This window comes from Globicephala melas, chromosome 11 (assembly GCF_963455315.2).
Source record: "Globicephala melas chromosome 11, mGloMel1.2, whole genome shotgun sequence".
NCBI lineage: Eukaryota > Metazoa > Chordata > Mammalia > Artiodactyla > Delphinidae > Globicephala > Globicephala melas.
The window spans coordinates 36,936,044-36,961,864 of NC_083324.2; the positions used below are offsets into that span (position 1 = coordinate 36,936,044).

The 25,821-nt window shown below is 42.3% G+C and overlaps 1 protein-coding gene across 1 annotated transcript in view; it reads right to left on the reverse strand.

Annotated features, from left to right (window-relative positions):
* Positions 1 to 25,821, reverse strand: part of RAD54L2 (RAD54 like 2) — an 87,698-nt gene that overhangs the window by 18,726 nt on the left and 43,151 nt on the right. The window contains exons 3-9 of the mRNA XM_060308319.1: positions 5,971 to 6,172; positions 4,879 to 5,018; positions 4,293 to 4,409; positions 3,743 to 3,969; positions 2,767 to 2,949; positions 2,497 to 2,630; positions 703 to 899 (exon numbers count right to left, since the gene is read on the reverse strand). Coding sequence (XP_060164302.1) covers positions 703 to 899; positions 2,497 to 2,630; positions 2,767 to 2,949; positions 3,743 to 3,969; positions 4,293 to 4,409; positions 4,879 to 5,018; positions 5,971 to 6,172 — 1,200 coding nt within the window. The remainder of the gene's footprint in view (positions 1 to 702; positions 900 to 2,496; positions 2,631 to 2,766; positions 2,950 to 3,742; positions 3,970 to 4,292; positions 4,410 to 4,878; positions 5,019 to 5,970; positions 6,173 to 25,821) is intronic.

Here is a 25,821-nt window from a genome sequence, read left to right on the forward strand (position 1 = left end):
GGGAATAATCCAGACACTTCCACTGGCTCTCACCATTGTCTTGGTGCCATCTGAGAGCTGGCTGGTGGGAACTAACTAAAGGACAAGGTCTTCCTGGAGTTACTCGCCAGTCAACGCTAAATGGCAAATTCAGCCACAGAAGCAAACCCAAAAAACAGAATCTCATAGATGAAGAGATCTATAAAATGAAACAGCCTCTGAACCTTAAAAAAAATTTTCTTCCCCAAATAGACCAAGGCCCCATAGAAGAGGGAACAGAACTAGAACTATGAGAAAAATGGCTTTCACCAAAAAACAAGAAAATTGGGATAAATTCTTCTTTTATAAATCCACAAACAACATTATTACTACTCTGTATATTAGCGATTTAAATACTTTATATTTTCTTAATGCTATCTCACAACATCTCTGGGAAGTGGTGAAGGGAGCAGTTACTCTTCTAACTATTCTATGAAAGACACAGGGGAGTCTCCCCCATGCCAGCCTGTGGCCTGGCCTACCCAGAATTCCACTGCCTGCAGAGAAAGCAATACCTTCTGAGAGCCAGTGCAGGTCATCCCACCTACCTCGGGGACCAGGATTTCTGGTTCATGTCAATACAACTCACATCAATAATGCTTCCCATTTGACTAGGTGCTAGAGCAGACACTATTTCTTTTCCCCTGGATCACCCTTTAGAGTATTCCCAGAGAGGCTGCCCACCTCTTCGAAACTCCTGCTGTCGATCTTCCTCATCCAGATCAATGATGACCGGGTGAGAACGTTTCTTGGTTTTCTTCGGTCTACCTGTGGCAAAGGATTTCTTCAGGGTGAGGAGTCTGTACATTTCGTACCCCATCAGCAGCACCCCACCCTCTGACACCCAATCAGCCATCACTTTAGCACGAGCTGCCATTGTCCTGCAAGAGTGAACAGAAAGAAAGTATTATTGCTTCCCCTGCTCCCCAGGAAAAATTCCTCACAGTCAAAGCTGTGTTCATGTACATTCAGAAGTCCTTATTGCCAAAGACTTCATGTGGCAGCATCACAGGGCTGGCCAGCTGCCCAAGGACTTTCCCACCATTCTAGAGACACTAATTGCACTAAGGATGGACTGGTTCACTGATGATGGTTAAATAACAAAAAACAGAAAATTCAATGGCACAAGACAAGCAAAAGTGACAACCTCCCTGGATGTACATTCATGACTACAATTCTACATTTGAGGGAGAATTTCAAGTTATTCCCACAATGAATACTAAGTAGTAAAAGCAAGGGCAACATTCTGCCTTTCACCTGCCCAGGTCCTCGTGAATAAAGAGCCAAGGACGCACAGTAAAGGAAAAAGAACAGCAGAGACCGGATGCCACTCAGCACAGTCCCTCTACTCCTAAACAATTGAGCCCTGGCTGTATTTCATTGACTGCTGTGTGGACTGACAGTCCTGAAATCTAGGAAAGAGCAGGTGATCAGCCACCAGTGGGGCCACTCATAGTCTCCTCATTTTGATGTGTGTGACCAAACATCACAAAAGGTGGTCTCTGCAGAAAAGAAAGTCTACCTTCTCAATTATCCATATCAACGAGGGGAAAGGGTAGCATGGATTGCTGGCTTGGATCAAGAAATAGCTTTAGATTTTTGGAAACCAGGTTGAATTTACGGAATGGAAATATAAATAATTTTCTTTAAATCTGAAACAAAAAAAGGTTTGCACCTTTCAAAGCCTGGAAGTTGTACTGTTAAAGGTCAAATATAGATTGGTGCTTAAAAGAAGAGACTGGTGATTAGGTTTCTAATAAAAGATAAATGTAAGAGGTGAAAAGTTAGGAGATGGAAAGTTTCATTTTATCATGTTGAATTTTATTACTATACACGTGGGAAAACGTGACCATGTACACAGATTTTTCAGGATATAAAAACATCTTCAAGCAGAATACAAGAAATTTTCCAGGCTACATGACTCTGACTTTACTGAAAAACTAGGCAGAGAAAAAATGAGTAGCAAGAAGAGAGAGGGGGATACATCAAGAAACCAAAAGGAATCTGGGAGGACAGGCACATACCCAGATAGACTGCCTTGACATCCAGATCCTGGAAAGAAGTCTAAAAGGAAAGGGGGGGACCTTCCCTGGTGGTGCAGTGGTTAAGAATCTGCCTGCCAATGCAGGGGACACAGATTCAAGCCCTGATCCGGGAAGGTCCCACATGCCATGGAGCAATTAAGCCCGTGCACCACAACTACTGAGCCTGCGCTCTAGAGCCCGTGAGCCACAACTACTGAGCCCATGTGCCGCAACTACTGAAGCCCACACTCTGCAACAAGAGAAGCCACCGCAACGAGAAGCCCGCACACTGCAACAAAGAGTAGCCCTTGCTCACCGCAACTAGAGAAGGCCTGCGCACAGCAACGAAGACCCAAGCCAGCCAAAAGTAAATAAATAAAATAAATAAAAATTTTAAAATAATAATAAAAAAAATAAAAGGAAAGGGGCAGAGAGGAGAGGGCAGGCCACCTACTTGTGCTCATCATTCAAGATGTGAACTTTAAAGAACCGAGGCTGGACTTCCTCAGGCTTGTTGTCAGCTGGAAGGGCTTCAGGAGCTGGGAGCCACATGTTGAACTCTGCCAGCCAGTTCTGAAGAGTATTAACCTATCAGAAAGTCAAGTCCAAAAAGAGAGTTTTAGGGAACAAGCTCAGAGCTGAGCTCATAAGGCTTTTTAGTGCCCAGTAAGGCATTACTCCAGAGCTCTGCAGAGGGGTGACCAAGTGGTGCCTTCCCACTTACCGGCACAATGGCAAGGACGGTTTTGGCTGGCGTGTGGCGGAAGAGGACATCGATGAAGGAGATCACTTGCAAAGTTTTCCCCAGTCCCATGCTGTGGGCCAGGATACAGCCAAAGCCACTACTGGTCTTAAATCGCTCCAAGGACTCAACCAGGTTATCATACAGGAACCGGATCCCACCAATCTGACAGGGAACAAACACAAACAAATATCTTTGGCTGGCAAAGACCAGGGGTCTAGTTTACTTACTTTGGAAGTAGTCAGAATTAAGTAAATGAGCAGACATTATACCAGAGAGCTGGTGTGGATGGCTGCAGAAGTTTCCCTGAACCCTGACTAGTTTATTGGCTGGTGACGTTCTTCTCGGAGAAAACACAGAAAAGCATTCCCCTGGTATAGTGGCCCATCTGAGGCAAGAATCTTGAGTACCAAATTCCTGACTGGGTCCTTCACTTAGGCTTGGTCTGGCTGACCTTGGCTGCTCACCTCAAGGCAGCCCATTTCACGAGGAGCTATTCTCACTGTTAAGAGTTCTTACGTTGAGTCAACCTCTGCCTTCACAGAGCTTTCACTCACTGGTCCTGGTTCCAGGTTCTGGGTCAACACAAACTACTCTGATCCTTCCTATCAGAAAGTCCCTCAGACTTCTGAGTTCTCACATCTCTTCCAGAGCCACAACTCCCTAATCAAAGCACTGCTCTCCAGAGAGTATCTCAATCAGTCTTTCAGATCTCACAGAAGGAGGCTCAAGATTATTCAGCCAAAAGATTAGCACCTTCTACATGATAGGGCATCTCTCAGGCTTGTCCCTTCCCATTCATCAGGAATCCTGAAGCATCAACTGCTAGGAGGAAGAATCAGGCCTTTCCAATAGCTGCTCATGGTACCAAACAAGTACTTCACAGGCTGTGATGCGGGTGACGTCCACAGCAAGGAAGCTGAAAGGAGACCAAGAGAAGAGTCCAGATTTGCTGTACCTGATGCGGTTTCACTGCCCGTGCCAACTGCGGGGCCAGGAAGACATTCTCCTCCTCCGGAGGGTGGTTCAAGTTGACAAGGACCCGCCCCAGACCATCGCGCTGGTTTAAGACGTCATTCACATGGGTGCCTCCTTTCTCCTCTTCCTCATCCTCCTCACTGACTGACTCACTGCTGTCCACAATGTGCAGAGTGTCCTCCTCTCCAGAGCTCAATTCAATCACCTCTGAGGCAGCCAACAAAACAAAACAAAAACTCAGGAAGCAGAGATAATTTACTGCTCGTTGTTAAAACAGGAGAGCATGGAAACAAAGTTAGAACTTGTTATCACTTGTAAAAATTTTTGTTTCTATTATTTCTCTCTTTTAGCTTCATGTTAAGACAAGGGGAAAACTTATATTTACCAAGGAGACTCAGGGAAATTTGTCACAGTCAGACCCCAGACTGAATGAGGAAGGACTGAACAATCTTCTATTCAAAGGTACAGCCAATCTCTCAGGGCAAACACTGGGTCAGGAGGAAGGAGGGGCACCTCTGGCTCAATCTTACCATCTCGACTGCTTTTTTCATCCTCACTGCCACTGCTACTGTCCAAACAAATCACTTCCTGGGTCAAGACCCGAGGAGGCAGTTGGGGTCCATCACTTGCTCTTAAGACAATTTCCTCTGGGGAAAAAAAGATGGAAGGGAATGTCAAAACCACATTTAGCTCAAACATATTTTCCCAAATGATTTGCCATCCTCCTCCTTTGTTGCTCTCTGGGGAACTATCCCCTGAGAAGACAAGTAGAGGGCATCTGAAAAACCCCAGTCTTCTTCCCAAATTCCCTTTTCTCTACTGGCTCTTACTTCCTAGTATTCACCTGACCACTAGAAAATGTCCTAATCCCTTGGCATGTTAACATCCAAAGTTATGGATGAAAATCTAAATAACATCAATTTGAGGAGGTACATTTTTATCCATCTTACTTTTCAAATGAGATCCTTCTGATCATGTGCTTCTAAGAAACTGAATGGATTGAAAGGATTCCTGAGAGGCCACCATCTTATTCCAGCTCTGTCCTTGACCACAGTGTGCACTGAGGGTCTCTTCTCCCTGCAGCGCGGGGCCTTTCCTGCCACCTCCACTGCTTACCGGGAAGGAACTCCAGGGGAACGGTGGGAATGGGGGCTGCGTAATCCTTCCTCTGCTGTTCCAGGCGTTTTCTTCTTTCCAATTCTTCCTGTTGTGCTGCTTTGGTAACTGGCTCCAACTGATCCTCCCGGAGCAGCTTGCTAAACATTTAAATAAGAGAGAGTACTTGGGTTCACTTGAGATTTGGGCAATGTAATGTCAAGATAAAGAGGGAAACCATCATTGCTGGGCTCAGAGAGCTGAGGTGGGAGAAGCCATATCAGTCCCACTACACCCATGAAATGGGCAAGGTAAAAAAATAAGTGGGACTTCAAGGCTCAGGTGGTTCTGGGCTAATATGTTTTTCATATTATTTAACTTCCTGACAGGTGCCCCTGCTGAATCATCTCTGCACATAACAGATCAAGAGTGAAATAGAGTAATATGTAATTCATAAAGCTGGAAAGCAGTATAAAAAACAGAGGTGTTATATGGGAAAGTAGGATTATGGATGATTCTACATCCTTATTTCCCAAACTTAAAGTAAATTTTCAAGTCATCATTATGTTTAAAAAAAAAATGAGGGTAGGAGGAAAAAAATATTTATCTCCTTTCAACAGCAAAATTGTCATTGGTAGAAGAAAGGACTATTGGGGATTTGGATAGTTAAGGAAGTTCACATCTGCTGATCTCTTAGCTCAAGGAAGAAGCCCTGCTTTGGACCAGACAGTTGTCTTCCAACTGATGTTGAGTTCTAAGAAAATAAGAACTCAACTTCTTTTATCTCCTCTTATTTTGAGACATAAGGAAAAAATAAAGGAAGAAACCAGAGTCCAACCAGAGCATGCTATGGCTGCTTCCCGGGCCTCCAAAGAGTGGGACACTCTCCAGGGGTGCTCGAGTGCCATCCACTTCAGCCCTGTATCCTCTGACAGCCCAGACCCAGTGGTCCTGAGCTGCATCTTCACTATTAATTGGGGCACACAACTTATACTTTTCTCCTTGGGAAATCGGACTCTCCTGCTCAAACCAGTCCTTTTGCTACTGACAGCCTTCAAATGAAGGTAATACTTCTATTCCCTCTCTTCCCCTCTTACCCAGAGCATAGCTCACCGTATGTTTCTCCTCATGTGGGAGGGCTTCTGAGCTCTCTTCTTTTTGGGGTCCTCGGAGGCAAGGCTCTTGCCTTGGTGGCGCCTAAGCTGCTCTGAAGGCTCAGACTGAGATGAGGTAGTTGAAGTGCACCGCGGTGGCCGCTGCCCATCTTCCCCCAGCTGGGCAGACTCAGTGCCACACATGTCTTCCAGGGATGGGTCTGAAGAGACAAAGGGAAAGAGGTGCCAGGGACCAACCTTTACTGGAGGAAGAGTGGGTTTTGATGCCAGACACACCAGGGTTCAAATCTCAACTCAGAAACTTATTAGCTGGTGATCCAATAAAGCAAGTTACATCTCTCTGAACCTCAATGGACTTATCTATAAAATGAGTATAGTAATGTCCACACTGCAGACCTGTTGTGAGGACTAAATAGTGTGCATGCTTAGAACCAGGCCTGGCCCCCAGAGTAGGCTCACAACAAATGATAGCCATCACTCTTGATATAATTTAGCACTATGATCAGAGTGAGGAAGTGTCATGGTCTCAGACTACTCAGAAAGGGACAACTGAGTTCCCAATACAGCTCACACTCATTTGTATGACTCTAAGCAAGTCTCATCTGCCAACAGGGAGACCACTCCTCCCTTCAGTGTATTAAAGGATTCATTCAATTTACCAACCATTTAATGAGGGATTACAACATGGCAAGCACTGTCCTAGATGCTTCAAGGAATATTTCTAAATTCCTTCCCTTTAAGGAGTTTGTTTTCTAGACATAATAAGGCAAGGTGTGCTAAATACAAGAGGGGCAGGGAAACTGACCTAAAGACCTTCAAAGTTTAAGGTACCATTTTTCAGCCAAAGGTAATTAGCTAAACCAAGAATAATTGGGCTATGAAAGGTACTATTTCATGGTATGATCACACAAGGAATTATATGGGAGGTAAAATGTAAGTGAGAATTTAAAAGATGAACAGAATGTCTAATGGTATTATTGCCTTGGGGACAGGGGAAAAAGGGGAAGAAATTCCTGACAGAGGGAATGTCGTTTGTGGTATCAACCACCAGCAAGAACTGGGGTCTATGTGCACATCCCTCTCCTCATTTGCTGAGCTGCATTCTGTTCACTGGATGGGCAGGCTTTGACAATCACAAAGACCTGTCCCCAAGTCTGCCACAGCCTCCCAGATACAAGCACTACACAACCAAAAGGTCTTTCCCAAAGGTAAGAGGAATTCAGAATAAGAACAGAAATGCTGAAACTGAGGTGCTCTAGTCCATGCCACTTGGCTCTCAGGCAGGAAGGACTCAGGAAGTTTTGTTTTTTGTTGGTATTATTTTTGGATTTTCCAGTTTTCCACTAGTGTCTTTTTCTGTTATAGGATCCTATCTAGGATACTATATTGTGTTTAGCTTTCATGTCTTTTTAGTCTTCCCTAAACTGCAGCAGTTTCTCAGCCTATTCTTGTCTTTCATGACGTTTTTTTTTTTTGTCCCTACCAAGGGACTTGTGCAATCTTAGTTCCCTAAGTTTGAACCCAGGCTCCGGCAGTGACAGCGCCAAGTCCAAACCACTGGACCACCAGGGAACTCCCAACCTTGATACTTTTTTGAAGAGTACTGGTCAGGTGTTTTGTAGACTGTCCCCCAATTTGGGTTTGTCTGATGATTAGATTGGGGTTATGACTTTTAGGAAAGAATACCACAGAGGTGAAGTGCTCTTCTCATCACATCTTATCAGGGTACATGATATCAACATGACTTATTACTGGTGACATTAACCTTGAAGTGGTGTCTGCCAGATTTCTCCACTGTAAAATTACTATGTTTCCCTTTCCATATTTTATTCTTAAGAGGCCAATCACTAAGCCTGGCCCACATTCAGGGGGAAGAGAATTAAGCTCCATTTCCTGGAGGGAGGGGCATCAAAGAATTTCTGGACATATATTAAAACCACATACAAAAAAGCTTGGGGGGGCGTTATTTGAGGCTTTCAGAACACAAATATCCTTAAAAGTTTCATCCACTAATTATAACATTCATCAGTGGATCTTACCTAGAGCAATTATTACTGTGGTGTTCTAATGGTGGTTTTCTATTTCCCTCTTTCCATCTACATTTATTATCTGCAATTTTTCTGTAAGGGAGATTTGTCCCTTCTCCCTCATTTATATATTCAACATTTAAAAAAACATGTCAGGGCTTCCCTGGTGGCGCAGTGGTTGAGAGTCCGCCTGCCGATGCAGGGGACACGGGTTCGTGCCCCGGTCCAGGAGGATCCCACATGCCGCAGAGCGGCTGGGCCCGTGAGCCATGGCCGCTGAGCCTGCGCGTCCGGAGGCTGTGCTCCGCAACGGGCGAGGCCACAACAGTGAGAGGCCCGCGTGCCGCAAAAAACAAAACAAAACAAAAAACACATGTCAGTATGGACTCAAGAAGAAACATGCAACCCTGTAGACTTTGGTAAAGGGAGGCCAGGGCTGCCACAGACCTCAATGAGTGAACCAGTAAGCTGATGTCCCCAAGCTGAAAAAAAGACTTACCATGGGTCATCATCCTATGCACTCAACCACCAAAAAATACCAAAGGGCCGTCTCACCAGTCAGTGGCTGAGTCAGAGAATCATGAGTGTCCCAGACATTCTGTTACTGCTCACCTTCCATGGCTTGGTGTAGCCCCTCCTGGCCCTATTACCATTCTGGGTTCCCTATGGTCTATTTCATATTAATGTCAGATTCTAGAACAACATGGAGCTGGAAACTAATGTTTCGCAAGAGATAACAGAGCACAGGGGTTCAGTATAGACACTGAAGCCAGACTGCTGGGGTGTGAACACCAACTCTACCCCTTATTATAACCTTTCTGTTCCTCAATTATAAAAAAGGAATAACAACTGTAGTGTTATTCTTCAGTCTCAGAGGGTTGTAGTGATGATTACATGAGATAGCCTAGATAAAGCGCTAAGACAATGCCTGGCACACAGTAAACATTGTATAAAACAGCTGCTGCTTTTACTATGACTACCACTATTCCAGGTACAAAGAATGGGTTTGGTTTCTTTTCTTCTTTCTTTCCTACAATAACTCTACAAGGTAAGTTTTGCTCCCTTCATTCTAAATATGATAAACTGGGGCTTCCCTGGTGGCTCAGTGGTTAAGAATCTGCCTGCCAATACAGGTGACACGGGTTCGAGCCCTGGTCCGGGAAGATCCCACATGCCGTGGAACAACTAAGCCCATGCACCACAACTACTGAAGCCCGCGTGCCACAACTACTGAAGCCCGTGCGCCTAGAGGCCGTGCTCCACAACAAGAGAAGCCACCGCAATGAGAAGCCCATGTACCACAACGAAGAGTAGCCTCGCTCGCTGCAACTAAAGAAAGCCTGTGCACAGCAACGAAGACCCAAAGCAGCCAAAAATAAATAAATAAATTTTAAAAATAAATAAATATGATAAACTGAAGCCCTAAAAAGTTAAAAAGATTTGCCTATGGGTATACAGGAAATAAGCAGGAAAACAGGAGCAGACAGTTATGAGAATAAGCTTTGTAGTCAGGCAATCCTGGTGTTAAATCCTGGCTTTGTCATTTACTAGCTCTATGTTCATGGGTTCAACTTCTCTGAGCCATAGTTCCTACGTGTGTAAATGAGGATGTAAATAGCTCTCTCATGGAAAATATTATTCTTTAAACCCTGGTCTGCCAAACTCCATACTCCCACAACCACATTCAACAGTCTGGCAGCGCACAAAGCTCTGGAGCTTGGTCAGCCATGCCAGGTAGCAGTATTTATTTGTATGGAGAACTCAAACTTCAGTTATATATCCTAACCAAAGATCAGAAATAAGAAAGCAAAGGGAGAAGCAGAAATGACATATGAAAACAGCATTTTGTTGTTACAAAATGAGTGTTTCTTACACGCACACACCCCTCCACATTCTAAACCTTTCCACTTGAGACTGCCGCAAACCAGACACTGTTCCCTCTCCCATCCCCTGCTTTTAGTTTAGCCTAACATACATTTGAGCATCTGCTATGTATCAGGCCCTGTGCCAAGGCACAATGGAATGGTCCACGTGGGGAAACATGTGTATACGTATACAGTGGAATGCCTAACAGCAATAACACTTGGGGAAAGGACACAATCTAGTCTTGCCTATCACTGGTTATGGGGGCGCTTCCTCGGGAAAGGTGAGACTTGGGTTTAATCTAACAGAATGGGTAGGCACCAGCTAGAAAAGGAAGGAAAAAAAGAACATTCTAGACAGGTAGAGGAGCATAAGCAAAAGGAATACTCTAAACAAGGTGGAATGGTTAGGAAAGTACATGCAGTTCAATATTGGCTAAAATGAACTAAGCAAAATAGCAGCACGAGTGGCCTTCCAACCCAACAACCACTTCCCTGTCTCTTCCCAGGAGCCCCTTGTCCAAGGATAACTTAGGTACAGACCAGAGGTACAGGCCAAGTTTCTTGGATGCTGGCACAGAAGTCAATCCCTGTTCCAGGGAAGACTAATTCCAAGGCCTTTTATTCCTAGCATTCTATATCCCATTGCCTGGTGTTTGGGTAGGGAGGGGAAGCTAATGTGGCCATTGTAAAAACTGGGTGGAGGGAGATGGTGGGTGTGGACCTGTGTGCATGCACACACACACACTCACATGTGAATGCCCAGGTTGATTCACTCCCCTGAAGCAGCACTGGAAGCATCTTCCTTGACTCTTACACGGAGAGACCACTAAAGATTTCAGGTAGATAACCTTTGCTTTTGAACAGCAAAGGGGAAATGGTCAAGGGAGGCACCAAAGAATGTTCATGACGGGACACTGCAATATCATTAACAGGAGCAAGAGGTTAAAACAATCCCCTCTCCATTACCACTAAGTCCACAGCAGGCATTTTATAAAAAGGCCTCCTAAAGACAGCAGAGTCCAGGGTGGTTAAGTGGCCTTGGCTCATGGACGTGTTCCACCTGCTGAGGAGACAAGGTGCCATCACTCCTGTGTCCAGTCAAACATGAGAACTAAAAGAGAAGCTCCAAAGTAGAACTGCAAGTCTGGCTAGTTGTCTTCCCAAATTCACTACCCTCCCTCCTTAAACAGTCCTCTCTCATTTCCATCTGAAGCCCTACAGGAGGAAAGCTCAGCAACTCTTGGTCTTCCTTAAAGACTATCATTCCTTCAGGCCTCCCACTCCTCCAAAGAGCTAATACTTCCATAGCATTGTCATATAGTACTATTGTCACCTTCCTCCTAACTCACAGCCCTGAATTCTTCCCTCCTAATTGGGAGGCCATCAAATTTTTCCTCCCAAAGGAATAGATGGCTAGACAGCAGGCTCAGGGCTGTGTTGGCACACTTCAACTTGGTGTTTTGCTGGGTCCCTTGACCTGGTTAGATAATGACCTTTGATGGTCTCCTGGCCTTAAGGCCTTTTGTTTTGTTTCTATTTCACAAGCAAATTTATTGAGTAACCACTTGGAGGAACACCTGGAGGCAAGGCTACAGAGTAGGCAGAACAGAGTCAGAGTATAGACGGCAGGCCTTGAATGTCGGTCTAAAGGGTTTGAACTTGATCTGTTGGGCAGTGGGAACTTGTTGCCAACTATTGTATTTATTTCTTCTGGTTTCTACCTTGCAGAGTGGGCTGTTCCTGGGAGGAGGAAGAACAAAACCTGATAGTCTTTGAATGTCACAAATTCACTATCAGACATTCCAACTTGTGAGGCTTGGCTGTGAATTTCTGTCTGGCATGGGTTGAATGTAGCCAAGCACAGTAGTAATTTTTAAATGATCAAACAGTATATACAATTCTCATGCACACTGAGTTCAGACACAGGTTTCCCCTTTCCTTTATATACAGGATACAGGTCTAAATCAGCTCCTTACCACCTAGCATTCTTTGAATCCTTAGCTTCTGTGTTCAACAACTACTATTTGCTTGTTAAAGGGGCTTTAGTTTATGGATGTGCTAATATTTAAAATTTGTTGTCATGTAAGTCAGTGTTTTACAAGTGCTTCATTACTGCTTCATAATGCTTACGGTGAAGTTTCTGGTTTCTACATAACATTATAATATACACTACATCTTAAACTATTCTTAATAATACAACTGCTATTTCCCTAAGTCAAAATATAACTTTTCACTGTGCTCTTTTGTACCTTCTGAATATTGAACCATGTGAATTTACAACCTAACCGAAATAATTAATTTAACTTTCAAAAAATAGCTCACCCCAAAATTCTAGAGTATAATCCACCAAAAGTCACTGAGGAAAAAAGATTAAAGATTCAACAAGGAGGTAGAGACATGTGCTTTGACAAAGGAAAATTAGTGTCTTCATGGTTTAAAAGTCAGTGACTACTACCACCCAAGTTCAGGATCATGGAATCAGACCTGGTGGCAGATACCTCTGAACTTTCTCCCTCATGCAAGCCAGCTGTGAGCAGTGATCACCAGAGTTATATAAACACCAATGAACACTTACATAAGCTTCTCAGGAACAAGTTATGAACACCATCACAACAAATATGATAGTCAAATGAGTAGCTTTGAAAAAAAAAACCTACATTTCATTCATTAGGGGTATAAGGTACAAACACTTCCAGGGCCCTTTCTCCAGCTATTCCATTTCTTCTTCCTCCTCAATCTCATCTATATAAACAAAGATCAGTGGATTCCAAGTCTTACCATGTACCTCCCGACGTGATGTGGTAGAATATGTGCACGACAACCTATGATGTATGTGTGTCAAAACACTCAACCTGGGCTTCCCTGGTGGCGCAGTGGTTGAGAGTCCGCCTGCCGATGCAGGGGACATGGGTTTGTGCCCCGGTCCAGGAGGATTCCACATGCCGTGGAACGGCTAGGCCCGTGAGCCATGGCCGCTGAGCCTGCGCATCCGGAGCCTGTGCTCCGCAACGGGAGAGGCCACAGCACTGAGAGGCCCGTGTACAGCAAAAAATAAAAAAATAAAATAAAATAAAATAAACACTGAACCTGAACCTGAACACACCTTGATATCTCATTCCCAGTTTGCAAAAATACAGGGAACAAAGGACTATGTTAAACTTGATAAACAAGACCATAGGGGTACAATCAGCAAAGTCTAGAAATGTGTGCAACTGCAGAACAAGTGAATCCTTTTCTTCTATAAATAAGTTGCAAGGAGAAAAAGAAAACAAAAAAGAGGTAGGTTATATCTTAGCTGTACTTAAAAAGTTTATATGCTAAAGAGATTTAAAAGACAAATCAACTAAATGTAGACATTGTAGGGATTTTAATAAATTAACAGTAAAAATATTTTTTAAAGATAATCAGGGATTATCTGGATATTTTATGATATAAGGAATTATTGATTTTAAAAAATTAGGTATGATAAAGAGCCTGTGCTCTGCAACGGGACAGGCCACAAACAGTGAGAGGCCTGCATAACGCAAAAAAAAACCAAAACAAAACAACAAAACTATGTCTATTTTTTTATTATGTTTGAGATTTTCCAGAATAAAAAATTTACAGTTTTTTTAACTTTAAAGTTTTAATGGAAAATAAAATGTAACAGGCACTAACCTCTAAACTATTTAGGTCTCAACTTTTCCACATTTGGTAATATACATTTATTTTATACTGGTAATCAACAAATACACATCATTTTGTGTTCTACTTTTTTTTTTTTTTTTTGCGGTACACATCATTTTGTGTTCTACTTTTTTTTTTTTTCCCTGTTGTGGCCTCTCCCGTTGTGGAGCACACGCTCCGGAAGCACAGGCTCAGCGGCCATGGCTCACGGGTCTAGCCGCTCCGCGGCATGTGGGATCTTCCCAGACCGGGGCACGAACCCGTGTTCCCTGCATTGGCAGGCGGACTCTCAACCACTGCGCCACCAGGGAAGCCCTTGTGTTCTACTTTTAATCACTTGTTTTATATATAAATATTTCTTTGATATAGTCCACATGTCATTTTAATGCAAGCTAACAGCATACCACAGAATATTTTGTCATTCCCCTGCAGCTGGGCATTTGGGCTGTACTTTATTTTTCATTCACATCTATACTGGCATAAGCACCCTTGTACGAATTATTTTTCCTTTTGATTTACATATCTGTGGTATAATCCACTACAGCTGGGGAAATGAGCAAAGAGTATTAATGTTCAGGGATTGGCAAGCTTTTTCTATAAAGAGTCAGAGAGTAAATACTTTAGATTTTGTGGGCCATAAGGTCTCTGTTGCAACTACTTAACTGTGCTCTTGTAGCTCAAAAGCAACCATACGTAAACAAATGAGTGAATGAGTGCAGCTCTGTTCCAGTAAAACTTTATTTACAAAAACAGGCAGAAACAATCCTGAAAACGAACAAAGGTGGAGGACTCACAATTCCTGATTTCAAAACTTGCAACAAAGCTACAGTAATCAAAACAGTGTGATACTGGCATAAATAGAGATATATAGATCAATGCAATAGAATAGAGCCCAGAAATAAACTCTCACATATATGGCCAAAATGATTTTCAACAAAACTGCCAATACCATTCTATAGGAAAAGGGCAGTTACTTTGCCAAATGGTACTAGGAAGCTGGATATCCACATGCAGAAAAATGAAACTGGACCCTTACCATATACAAAAATTAACTAAAATGGATCAAAGACCTAACTGTAAAGCCTAAAACTACGAAACTCTTAGAAGAAAAACATAGGGGGAAAACTTCATGACATTGGATTTGGCAATGATTTCTTAGATATGACACCAAAGGCATAGGCAATAAAAGAGAAACAAACAAACAAACAAACAAACTGCACTTCATGAAAACTTTAAAATTTTGCACATCAAAAGACACTATGAACAGGGCTTCCCTGGTGGTGCAGTAGTTAAGAATCCGCCTGCCAGGTTCAAGCCCTGGTCCAGGAAGATCCCACATGCCATGGAGCAATTAAGCCCATGTGCCACAACTACTGAGCCTGCACTCTAGAGCCTGCAGGCCACATCTACTGAAGCCCGTGCACCTAGAGCCCATGCTCTGCAACAAAAGAAGCCACCACAATGAGAAGCCTGCGCCACGCAACAAAGAGTAGCCCCCACTCGCCGCAACTAGAGAAAGCCTGTGCAGCATGAAGACCCAATGCAGCCAAAATTAAATAAATTAAAAAAAAAAAGACACTGTGAACAGAGTGAAATGGCAACACATAGAATTTGCAAATTATATATTTATTAAGAGATTAATACCCAGAACACAAAGAGACCTCTTAAAACTCAATAACAAAAGAAAAAACTGATTAAAAAATGGGCAAAGGATATGAACAGTCATTTCCCCAAAGAAGATATACGAATGGCCAAAAAGCACATGACAAGATGTTCGGCATCACTAATCATTAGTGAACTGTAAATCAAAACTACAATAACATACCATCTCACACCCATTAGGATAGCTACTATTAAAAACACAAGTGTTAGCAAGGATGTGGAGAAATTAGAAACCTTATGCACTGTTGATGGGAATGTAAAATGGTACAGCTGCTGTGGAAAACAGTATGGCAATTCCTCAAAAAATTAAACATAGAATTACCATATGATCTAGCCATTCCACTCCTAGATATACACTCAAAAGAACTGAAAGTAGGATCTCAAAGAAATATTTATACATTCACGTTCACAGCAGCCCAAGTACCCACAGACAGAGGAAAGGACAAGCAAAATGTGATATATACATACAATGGAATATTATTCCTTACAAAAGGAAGGAAATTCTGACACATGCTACCACATGGATAAATCAGGACATTATGTTAAGTGAAATAAGCCAGTCACAAAAAGACAAATACTATATGACTCCACTTATATGAGGTACTTACAGTAGTTAAAATCATAGAGACAGAATGTAGAATCGTGGTTCTCAAGGTTCGCAAGGGCTGGGGGGAGAAGGGAATGGGGAGTAATTGTTTAATGGGTACAGAGTTTCAGAATGGGATGATGAAAACATTTTGGTGATAGACAGTGGTGATGGTTGCAACAACAATGTGAATGTACTTAATGCCACAGTATTGTACACTTAAAAATAGCTAAAATGCTAAATTTTACGTTACATATATTTTACCACACACGCAGAGTTGACTTAGTTGTTATGCTAAGTTAAAGTTAGACACAAAAGGCAGCATATTGTATGATTCCATTTACAGAAATGCACAGAACAGGTACATCTATACAGACAGAAAGTAGGACAGTGGTTGCCAAGGGCTGAGGGAGAGGATAATAGGAGTGTCTGTTTACAGGTAACAGGGTTTCTTTTTGGGGTGGTGAGGATGTTCTGATATTAGAAAGTGGAGATGGTTGCACAACCTTGTGAATATACTAAAACCCACTGAATTGTATACTTTAAAGTGGTGAATTATATCTCAAAAAAACACACACACTTTTTTTTTTTTAATGTTGGTTTGGTGCTTCTGCTTCCAGCTAAGACGGAATAGCGTGAGGCAAACCAAAGGTGGCACCAAGAACAGCTAGGAATATGTTAGCAAATTTAAACAAACAAACAACAACAAAACTCTTTTGAAGGCATTGAAGAGATGCTGAGACAACCAGGAGTTGAAGGGACAAGATTCCAGAGGCGGAGAATGCTGCGCAACCATGAAAAAGAATGAAATCTTGCCATTTGTTGCAACATGGATCGACCTGGCGGGTATAAGTGAAATAAGTCAGAGAAAAACAAATACCATATTTCACTTGTATGTGGAATCTAAAAAACAAAACAGGAACAAACAAAATGAAACAGAAATAGACTCATAGATACAGAGAACAAACTGGTGGTTGTCAGAGGGGGTATGGGGAGACAGAGGAAATAGGCGAAGGGGATTAAGAGGTACAAACTTCCAGCTATAAAATAAATAAGTCATGGGGATGTAATGTACATGTATAGGGAATATAGTCAATAATACTGTAACAATTTTGTATGGTGATGGATGGTAGCTGGTCTCACTGTGGTGAGGGGCACCTGGAACTCTCACGTACTACTGACAGGAGTGTGAAGAGGTACAGTCATGTTGGAAAACATTTTGGCAGTTTCTTATAAAGTTAAACATACACCTACCATATGACCCAGTAATTCACTTATTGATATTTTATCTAAAAGAAATGAAAACAGGGACTTCCCTGGTGGTCCAGCGGTAAAGAATCCACCTTCCAATGCAGGGGACACGGATTCGATCTCTGGTTGGGGAACTAAGATCCCACATGCCACGGGGCAACTAAGTCCACATGCCACAACTACTGAGCTTGCGTGCCTCAACGAGAGAGTGCTCTGGACCCTGTGCACCACAACTACAGAACTCACGTGCCCTGGAGCCCGCACATCACAGCTAGAGAGAAGCCTGCATGCCACAACAAGAGAGAAGCCTGTGCACAGCAACAAAGACCTGATGCAGCCAAAAAAATAAAATAAATAAAAATAAAATAAAATAAATGAAAAACATATCTTTAATTTTTTTAAAAAATCAACTTTACAGGAATGTTCAGAGCAGGTTCATTCATAAGATTAAATGTCCACCAACAGATAAATGTATAAACAAGGGGTAATATATTCATGCAATTGGAATACTACTCAGCAATAAAAAAGAACAAACTATGATCATATGCAACAATACATACGAATCTCACAGACATTATGCTGAGCAAGAGGCCAAAGACAAAAGAATATGTATTGTATAATTCCATGTATATAAAATGCTAGTTCTAGCTAGCTAGTTCTAGGCAAAGCTAACCTATAATGACAGAAATCAGTTCAGTGGTTGCCTGGAAAATTGACTACAAACGGGCATGAGAGAACTTCCTGGGAAAATGGATATTTTCTGTATCTTGATTAGGGTGATGATAACATGGGTACATACATTTGTCAACAATCATCGACCTGCACTGGTAAAAAAATGTGAACTTTACGTAAATTATATAATAAAGTTGATTTTTAAAAATCGTGTGATATTTCTAAGTTATTCTTAAAAAGAAATTCATAGCCTTAAATTAATGTCAAAAAGTAACAGAGAGTGGTCCAGAGGTTAAGACTCCATGATCCCAATATAGGGGGCACAGGTTCAATCCCTGTTCGGGGAACTAAGATCCCGCATGAGGCAAAGGGCAGCAAAAAAACAAAAGCAAAAAAAACCAGACAGTAGGGCTTCCCTGGTGGCGCAGTGGTTGAGAGTCCGCCTGCCGATGCAGGGGACACGGGTTCGTGCTCCGGTCCGGGAAGATCCCACATGCCGCGGAGCGGCTGGGCCCGTGAGCCATGGCCGCTGAGCCTGCGCGTCCAGAGCCTGTGCTCCCCAACAGGAGAGGCCCGCGTACCGCAAAAAAAAAAACCAAAAAAACAGAGAGTGAAAATCAATGATGTAAATAAATTTTCTTTTCAAAAAATTAGAAAAAGAACAGGAAACTAAACCCAAAGAAAGCAGTAGGAAGAAAACAATAAAAAGCAGAGGAAAACATACTTTAAAGAGCAAAAGCAAAACCATAAGTTGATTCTTTGAAGCATAGATGCTACATCCTCAGACAGCCTTACCACCACTGCCACAACCAACACACTGGCTAAAATAGGCCCTTCCTCCCAACCCCTGGGGCTTATTCCCTTTCTTTATTATTTACAGGGTTCTTATCAAGAACCTCTCCTTTTAGACTGTAGCTCCTTGAAGGCAGGGATTCTTTCCATCTCATTCTCCACTATATCCCTCAAGCCTAACAAAAATGCCAGCTGTCTAACAGATGCTCAATAAATATACGTTGAATTTTTCAAAATGAGCTTGTTTCTATTAAAAAAAACTGCCACTAGAGAAAAACACATATGAATAAAAAATCCACCGAAGTATACCAGTTCCTATTCAGTATGTTTATGTTCAATATCTTCAATATATCATCATTTATGAGCGCATATTGATGTTCTCTGTGGACCGAGCTTTCCCTGACTCAATATATGTCATGACAAGCCAATATATTTGCCAATAAGCCTTAAAAAGTTAAAAACTCACACAAACCAAAATGTGATTCACCTTCAAAATAGTCATAGAAGCCAGTTTGAGAGGGAAAAAAATTCTCATCATAGTTGCTCCTTGGGAAGAAATAACTCTTCACAGCATTAATGCTAAAAGTCACTAGAGAATTCTAAATTAAACACATCTTTTAAAGTGAGATCTGAGAGCAAGGGGACCGATATCACTCTAACTAACTTATTAAACAACCTAAGACATGAAGAAAAGAAAGGGCCAGGCTTTCCACTTAGCTCTCACAGGGCTGGGGAACAACTGCAAATCATTTGTAAAAGATACCAAGACTGCACAGGGGTTCTCAATCTTGGCCCTGCGGACATTTGGGATTGGGTAATCCTTTGTTGTCGGAGGCTCTCCTGTATATCGTAGGGTGTTCAGCAGCATCCCAGCCCCCCCCCCCCATCTACTAGATTCTAGTAGCATCTTCCCAGTTGTGACAACCAAAAATGTCTCTATACATTGCCAAAGGTCTCCCTGGGGGCAAAATCAATCCCTGTAGAGAACCACTGCTTATAGCACAATCAAGGCCAAAATACTAAAGAAACAGTCATTTGTAAACACAACTACACCTCTTTTCAGCCCATCTGAAATTCTAGCCCTCTGCTGCAGACAGATTTAATTTTGACTCTGCTCAGCATGATGATGAAGATTTCTGGCCATCTCTGCAACAACAGGCAAGAATTACCAAGTTCTCAGCAAATCAGCCACAAGGTAGGAACTTCTGAGCAAAGGAAAAAAGACAGACTAAGGCTGAAATGTTGAAAGATTCTAGTTTAATTTCTGAATAAGATATAAAGAAATGAGAGAAAATGTAAAGTGAATACTTGGCTTCACTAAAATCTTACAGACAAGGTAATGTCTAGAATAATTTCACAAAATCAAAATTTTAAAAATCCAAATTAAGCCCAAAGATGCTGATGAAAACCACACCCCAATCTTTAAAATATGCCTTTCCTATGTCCTCTCACTTTTTCACTCATGAAATAAAAGACTATCAAACAATGTGAAAGATTGCTTAAACTGACTAAAATGAAATTACAGATTTTTTTTTACATTAAAGAGCACTGTGAGCAACGTTAAGAAATAAGCTACAGACTAGATGCTATTAACAATATAAATAGTAAAGGATTAGTATATCCAGAATATGAACACTTACAAATATGAACACTTAAATATGAAAAACATCATCACCACAAATAGCCAAAACTGACATCATTACTTGAGAAATTTGAGCTGGTTCTTGAAGTGTTTCCCAGCTTTCTCTAATCACTCAACTTTATTATTCCATCAGTCATAAGAAAACATCCACTATCATCCTTAACATGGTTTTATGCCATGGTTTTATGCCAAACATGAATGGTTTTATGGTTTTATGCCAAACATGAATACTGAATCACCTACTCAGCTTGATTTCCCCCATTCCTTCTATCCCCCAGAATTCCACAAGCAACCCCACACCTAGCCATCATCATGCATTAAGGAAGAGAAATCTTACTGCTGCCCAAGGAACAGAAGGTGGAGAAAGAGCCAACTCCTATCTGGAAATGACTGCAGTTCACTGAGAAACAACACACCACCCAAGGCACCTGGTGACTGTGGCACCTGGCAACCTGCAGCCAGCTTCCTGGTGGGGAGAGCCCTTCCTTCTACACTCTGCCAAGGAACTAAAGAGACAACAGGCTGGTCACTGTTTCCTCAAGAGTTCTCCAAGGGTCTCTCAACTCCCTAGTAATGTGTGTTTTTTTTTTAAAGAAATGGGCTAGGGGATTTCCCTGGTGGCACAGTGGTTAAGAATCTGCCTGCCAATGCAGGGGACACAGGTTCGAGCCCTGGTCTGGGAAGATCCCACATGCTGCGGAGCAACTAAGCCCGTGCACCACAACTACTAAGCCTATGCTCTAGAGCCCATGAGCCACAACTACTAAAGCCTGCACACCTAGAGCCCGTGCTCTGCAACAAGAGAAGCCACCACAATGAGAAGCCCGCGCACCACAACGAAGAGTAGCCCTTGCTCGCTGCAACTAGAGAAAGCCTGCGTGCAGCAACAAAGACCCAACACAGCAAAAAATAAAAATAAATAAATAAAAATTTAAAAATAAATAAATAAACAGATCTTTTAAAAAAACTGGGCTAGGCATAAAAAAGAATGAAATTTTGCTATTTGCAACAACATGGATGCACCTGGAAGGTATAATGCTTAGTGAAATAAGTCAGACAGAGAAAGACTAACACTATATATTATCACTTATATGTGGAATATAAAAAATAAAAGAAACTACTGAATATAACAAAAAAGAAACAAAAACAGATATAGAGAACTAACTAGTGGTTACTAGGAGGGCGAGACAAGAAGGGAGGGGCAAGATAGGGGTAGGGGATTAAGAGGTACAAGCCTCTTAAATAAAATAAATAAGCTACAAGAATATATTGTACAGTACAGGAAATATAGCCAATATTTTATAATAACTATAAATGGAGTATAATCTATAAAATTTTTGAGTCACTGTGTTGTATACCTGAAACTAATATAATACTGCAAATCAACTACATCTCTATTAAAAAAAAGAAATAGGCTAGGGATATGAATGGGAAGACAGAAGCAATGAAATATTTTTTGCTTGTTTCCCAAAGTATGAGTGATCCAAATATGGGAGAAATAAAAATAGATTAAAAACTCAAGCAAATTATTCCTAGAAACTTCAGAATCACTAAAGAGCTAGTGCTTTCACCACCTGCCATTCAGCACTACAGGGAGTAAAGTGGTACCGGATGCTGCAACTGCTTGAGAGAGGTGTCGGGGCTGGCGCTAGTTCAAGGGCCATGTCAATCTATGCTGGGCTTCCTGCTCTTCTTGAGGGCTCCAACTGGCAGCCTCTCTCAAGGAGGCTAGAATTAACAGGACCTCTGCACCCGCAAAGGGAAGATTTTAAGAGAGGAATGAAGAGAACAAGCCTGCTTGCAGCTTCGGGGGATTGTAGCCCTTCCCTCTGGAGCTCAGGCAAGTAAAGCTCCATACTCTCCCACCTGAAAATCCATTTTAAATGGTGATGGAAGCACAGAATAACATACAACTCTTTGCAAAACACGCAAACTTCACTAGGGCCCCATGTAAGGGTGTCCACAACAAGCAAGAGGAAACTAGGAGGGCACAAATGCTGTCCCTTTTAAGAGGGGATGGGGAAAGAGTAACACCAACAGCTCAAATTCTGCTGCTTTTATTTAAGAAAGGACTTGGGTACACACACTAAGGTGATAGTCTTCCAAAATTGGTTACTGTTGTATCTGTTAACCTAAGAGAGTAGAAGACAGTAACACTGGTCCTATGAACAAACAAAAGCATGCTAGTAACCTGTATGGGGGGGGGGAAATCAACACAACTCAGTTTATTTTTTCTGATGAACGCTTTGAAGCACTGAGGCTACGACCACAAAACACACACACACACACACACACACACACACACACACACACACACACACACAATTCCCAGGAGGATTCAGTAGTTGAGAAAGGGCTGTACACAAAGACTAGGGTTTCACAAGCAGAGCATCAGATATCATTTTGGGAAAGCACAGGAGGCAAGAGAGAAGAAAGATACCTCCAGCACAACATTTCCTCCACAAAATGCATTCACATATAACTGAAACAGTTAAATGATCCCTTCAGACTTTTACTGAGGATAAGAATTTCTGATTTGAGAGCAGAAAACAAGGTAGGTTGAGGAGCAGATGCCGTGGAGGGCAGGGCTCAATTATCAGTTCCCATACCCCAGAGAGCATCATTTAAAGTCATGCCTTGGCAAAATAATAAACGATTGCATGTCACCGACCTCCTGAATTGTCTCATTAATTGAAACCTTAAATGTTAACTCTATGAATGCAAAAGGCTGGAGAGTAAATTCTGGTCAGAGAAAGACAGGTAAAGCCCTTTCTGACTGACCACATTAGATATAAAACAAATCTTTTCCTTAGGGCCACAGAAAATGCAAAGAAAATATGCATCTATCTGAGAGCACACTGCGTCTTTGCTTCTGGATTAAAAGAGTGGCTGGAACGTAAGTACAACATTTCTAAGCTGGAAGAGCATTCAGCAGTGGCTCTACCAGGACCTTACATCCCACAAGGAAACTTTATAGACCTCTACCATATATGATCACCATCAAGGAGAAAACCTCTCATCTCCTCATGTTCAATCACAAATTCTGTGCCTGAAGAAATTACCTAAATATCCCACTCTACTTCTCTCCATACCACTGTACTACCTGGTCTGGATTCTGGCACAAGCCTCCAAAGGGTCACCCTGCCGCCTTCTGATGACTCCCCCTCCAATCCATGCTGCTTGCTGCAGAAAGAGAGCTTTCTGAATCTGATCATGTCACAGTCTCCACCCACCCAGGATCTTCTAAAATACCTTAAAATGTTCCTTCTACCCTTAGGATAAAATCTAAAATGCTTAAGGCTTTTTCTGATTGCTAGTATCCAGCCTTCTTTCTGACCAGCAAGTACCTCCCTCCAACCACCTGCACCGACACACCTTCCACTCCCTGCTCTCTAGCCTCAAAAGCACAGTGCTCTCAAGGTCTCTAGGCCTTGGCTGAGGCTGTGTCCGTCTTTCCCCATTTCTTCATCTAACAGTTATGTTTTAGATTCTAATGACAATTCTAACCTATACTCTCTTTTGGGTCTCTGCTTAAAGGTTAGCGTCCAGAAAGCCCTCTCTAGGTTTCTTCCTTTTTATTTTAGTATGTGCCCAACTGCTAAGCTGTAGTGCCTATCAATATAGCTGCAGAGAGAAAATTAATAGCTGCTGCTGTCTCTCTTGGTATGCTGTTTACGGAACTTCATTCAAACCTGGCACATTATGCTTCTGTATTCTATATTGGACCAAAGATTATTTGAAGACTTCAGAAGATGATTAAAACAATACTGAAAAACCTTCTCTTCAGGAGGGTTGCTGGGTAACTCCGAAGTCAGGGCAGGCACAGCAATTGGGGAATAGCTGTAGTCCCAGCACAGGTCTGTGGTGAGCCCTGCTAGATATGGACCCTACCCCATGCCCAGTCATGCCCAAGACCATCCAAAACTGCTCTAGTCACTAGCTCTGCTCCCAAAAGCACTGGGGCCCAGCTCACCAGCAATGCTTGTTATCCTTCAGCTAGATTTATTCATGTTACAAATATTACCCATTCAGTCCTCGAAACAGCCCTATTAAGTAGATGATACTACATATATTCCCATTTTACAGATGAAAAAACTTGTTTCACAAAGCTATAAGCAGTAAAGACAGGATTTGAACTCAGGTGGTTGATCTGGCTCCAGAGTCCATGCTCTTAGCCACCACCCTGCACAATCTCTCCTCTACTCCCATTTCGCTGAAAGTTATGAGGGAAGAAAATAGAGTTCAGAAACAGAACCACATATGTACTGTGCCTTCGTTTACAACAAAGGGTAAAACAAAAAGGTAATGCAGAATACTGGATCAATTAGATAATCATATCGGTGGAGGTGGGGGGGTGATGAAGCTTGACCCCTACCTCACACCACACAAAAATCAATTCCAGGGCTTCCCTGGTGGTGCAGTGGTTGAGAGTCCGCCTGCCGATGCAGGGGACACGGGTTTGTGCCCTGGTCCGGGAGGATTCCACATGCCATGGAGCAGATGGGCCCGTGAGCCACGGCCGCTGAGCCTGCGCGTCCGGAGCCTGTGCTCCGCAGCGGGAGAGGCCACAGCAGTGAGAGGCCCGCGTACCGCAAAAAAAAAAAAAAAAAAATCAATTCCAGATGGATCCTAGACCTAAATGTGAAGGTAAAACATTAAAGCTTCTAGAAGATAACAGGAGAATATCTTCATGACCTTGAGGTAGACAAATATTTCTTAAACAAAGCCCAAAAAGCACTAAACATAAAGGGAAAAAAAATGATAAATTTGACTTCATTAAAATTAAAACATCTATAGATCATCAAAAATACAATCTAAAAAAGATTATAAAACTGCAAAAAATACACAACTAAGAGAGTGAAAAATCAAGCAATATAAATGGGAAAGCTGTGTGTGTGTGTGTGTGTGTGTGTGTGTGTGTGTGTGTATTAAAAAGACTCACATCCAGATATACAGAATTCCTATAAATCAATAAGAAATTTGTGGAAGAAAGAAAAATGGTCAAAAACATGAGTTCAGGCACTTCACAAAAGTGAAAATGATCATAAACATGTGGAAAAGAGCTCACCTTAAGTAATTAGGGAAATACGAATTAAAACCACAATCAGATACTCCCACTCCCTGGATTGTTGGGAAGGAATGTTAAAGGCCCTACAATTCACTCTGGGGACTTCCCTGGTGTTCCAGTGATTAAAAATCCGCGTTCCAATGCAGGGGACGCAGGTTCCATCCCTGGTTGGGGAACTAAGATCCCACATGCCACGGGGCAACTAAGCCCGTGCACTGCAACTACTGAGCCCGCATGCCTCAACTAAAGAGGCTGCATCCTGCAAACTACAGAGCCCACGTGCTCTGGAGTGCACGCGCCACAACTAGAGAGAGGCCTGCACACTGCAATTAAGAGCCCGCGTACCACAACGAAAGATCCTGCATGCTGCAACAAAGATCCCACGTGCCGCAACTAAGACCCGATGCAGCCAAAAAAGATAAATAAAATAAAATGTAACATGTATTAAAAAAAAAAAGTCACTCTGAACAACTGGGTCAATGTCTGACATGCTCTTCTGATGCAGGTTTATAAAACAATCTTCGGCCCCCAGCGCACCCAAACTCTCTGCCCCTTTGTTTCCCTAACCCTAGCACACAGAAAAGGAGGACAGGAACAATTATCAAAATCAGCACTACT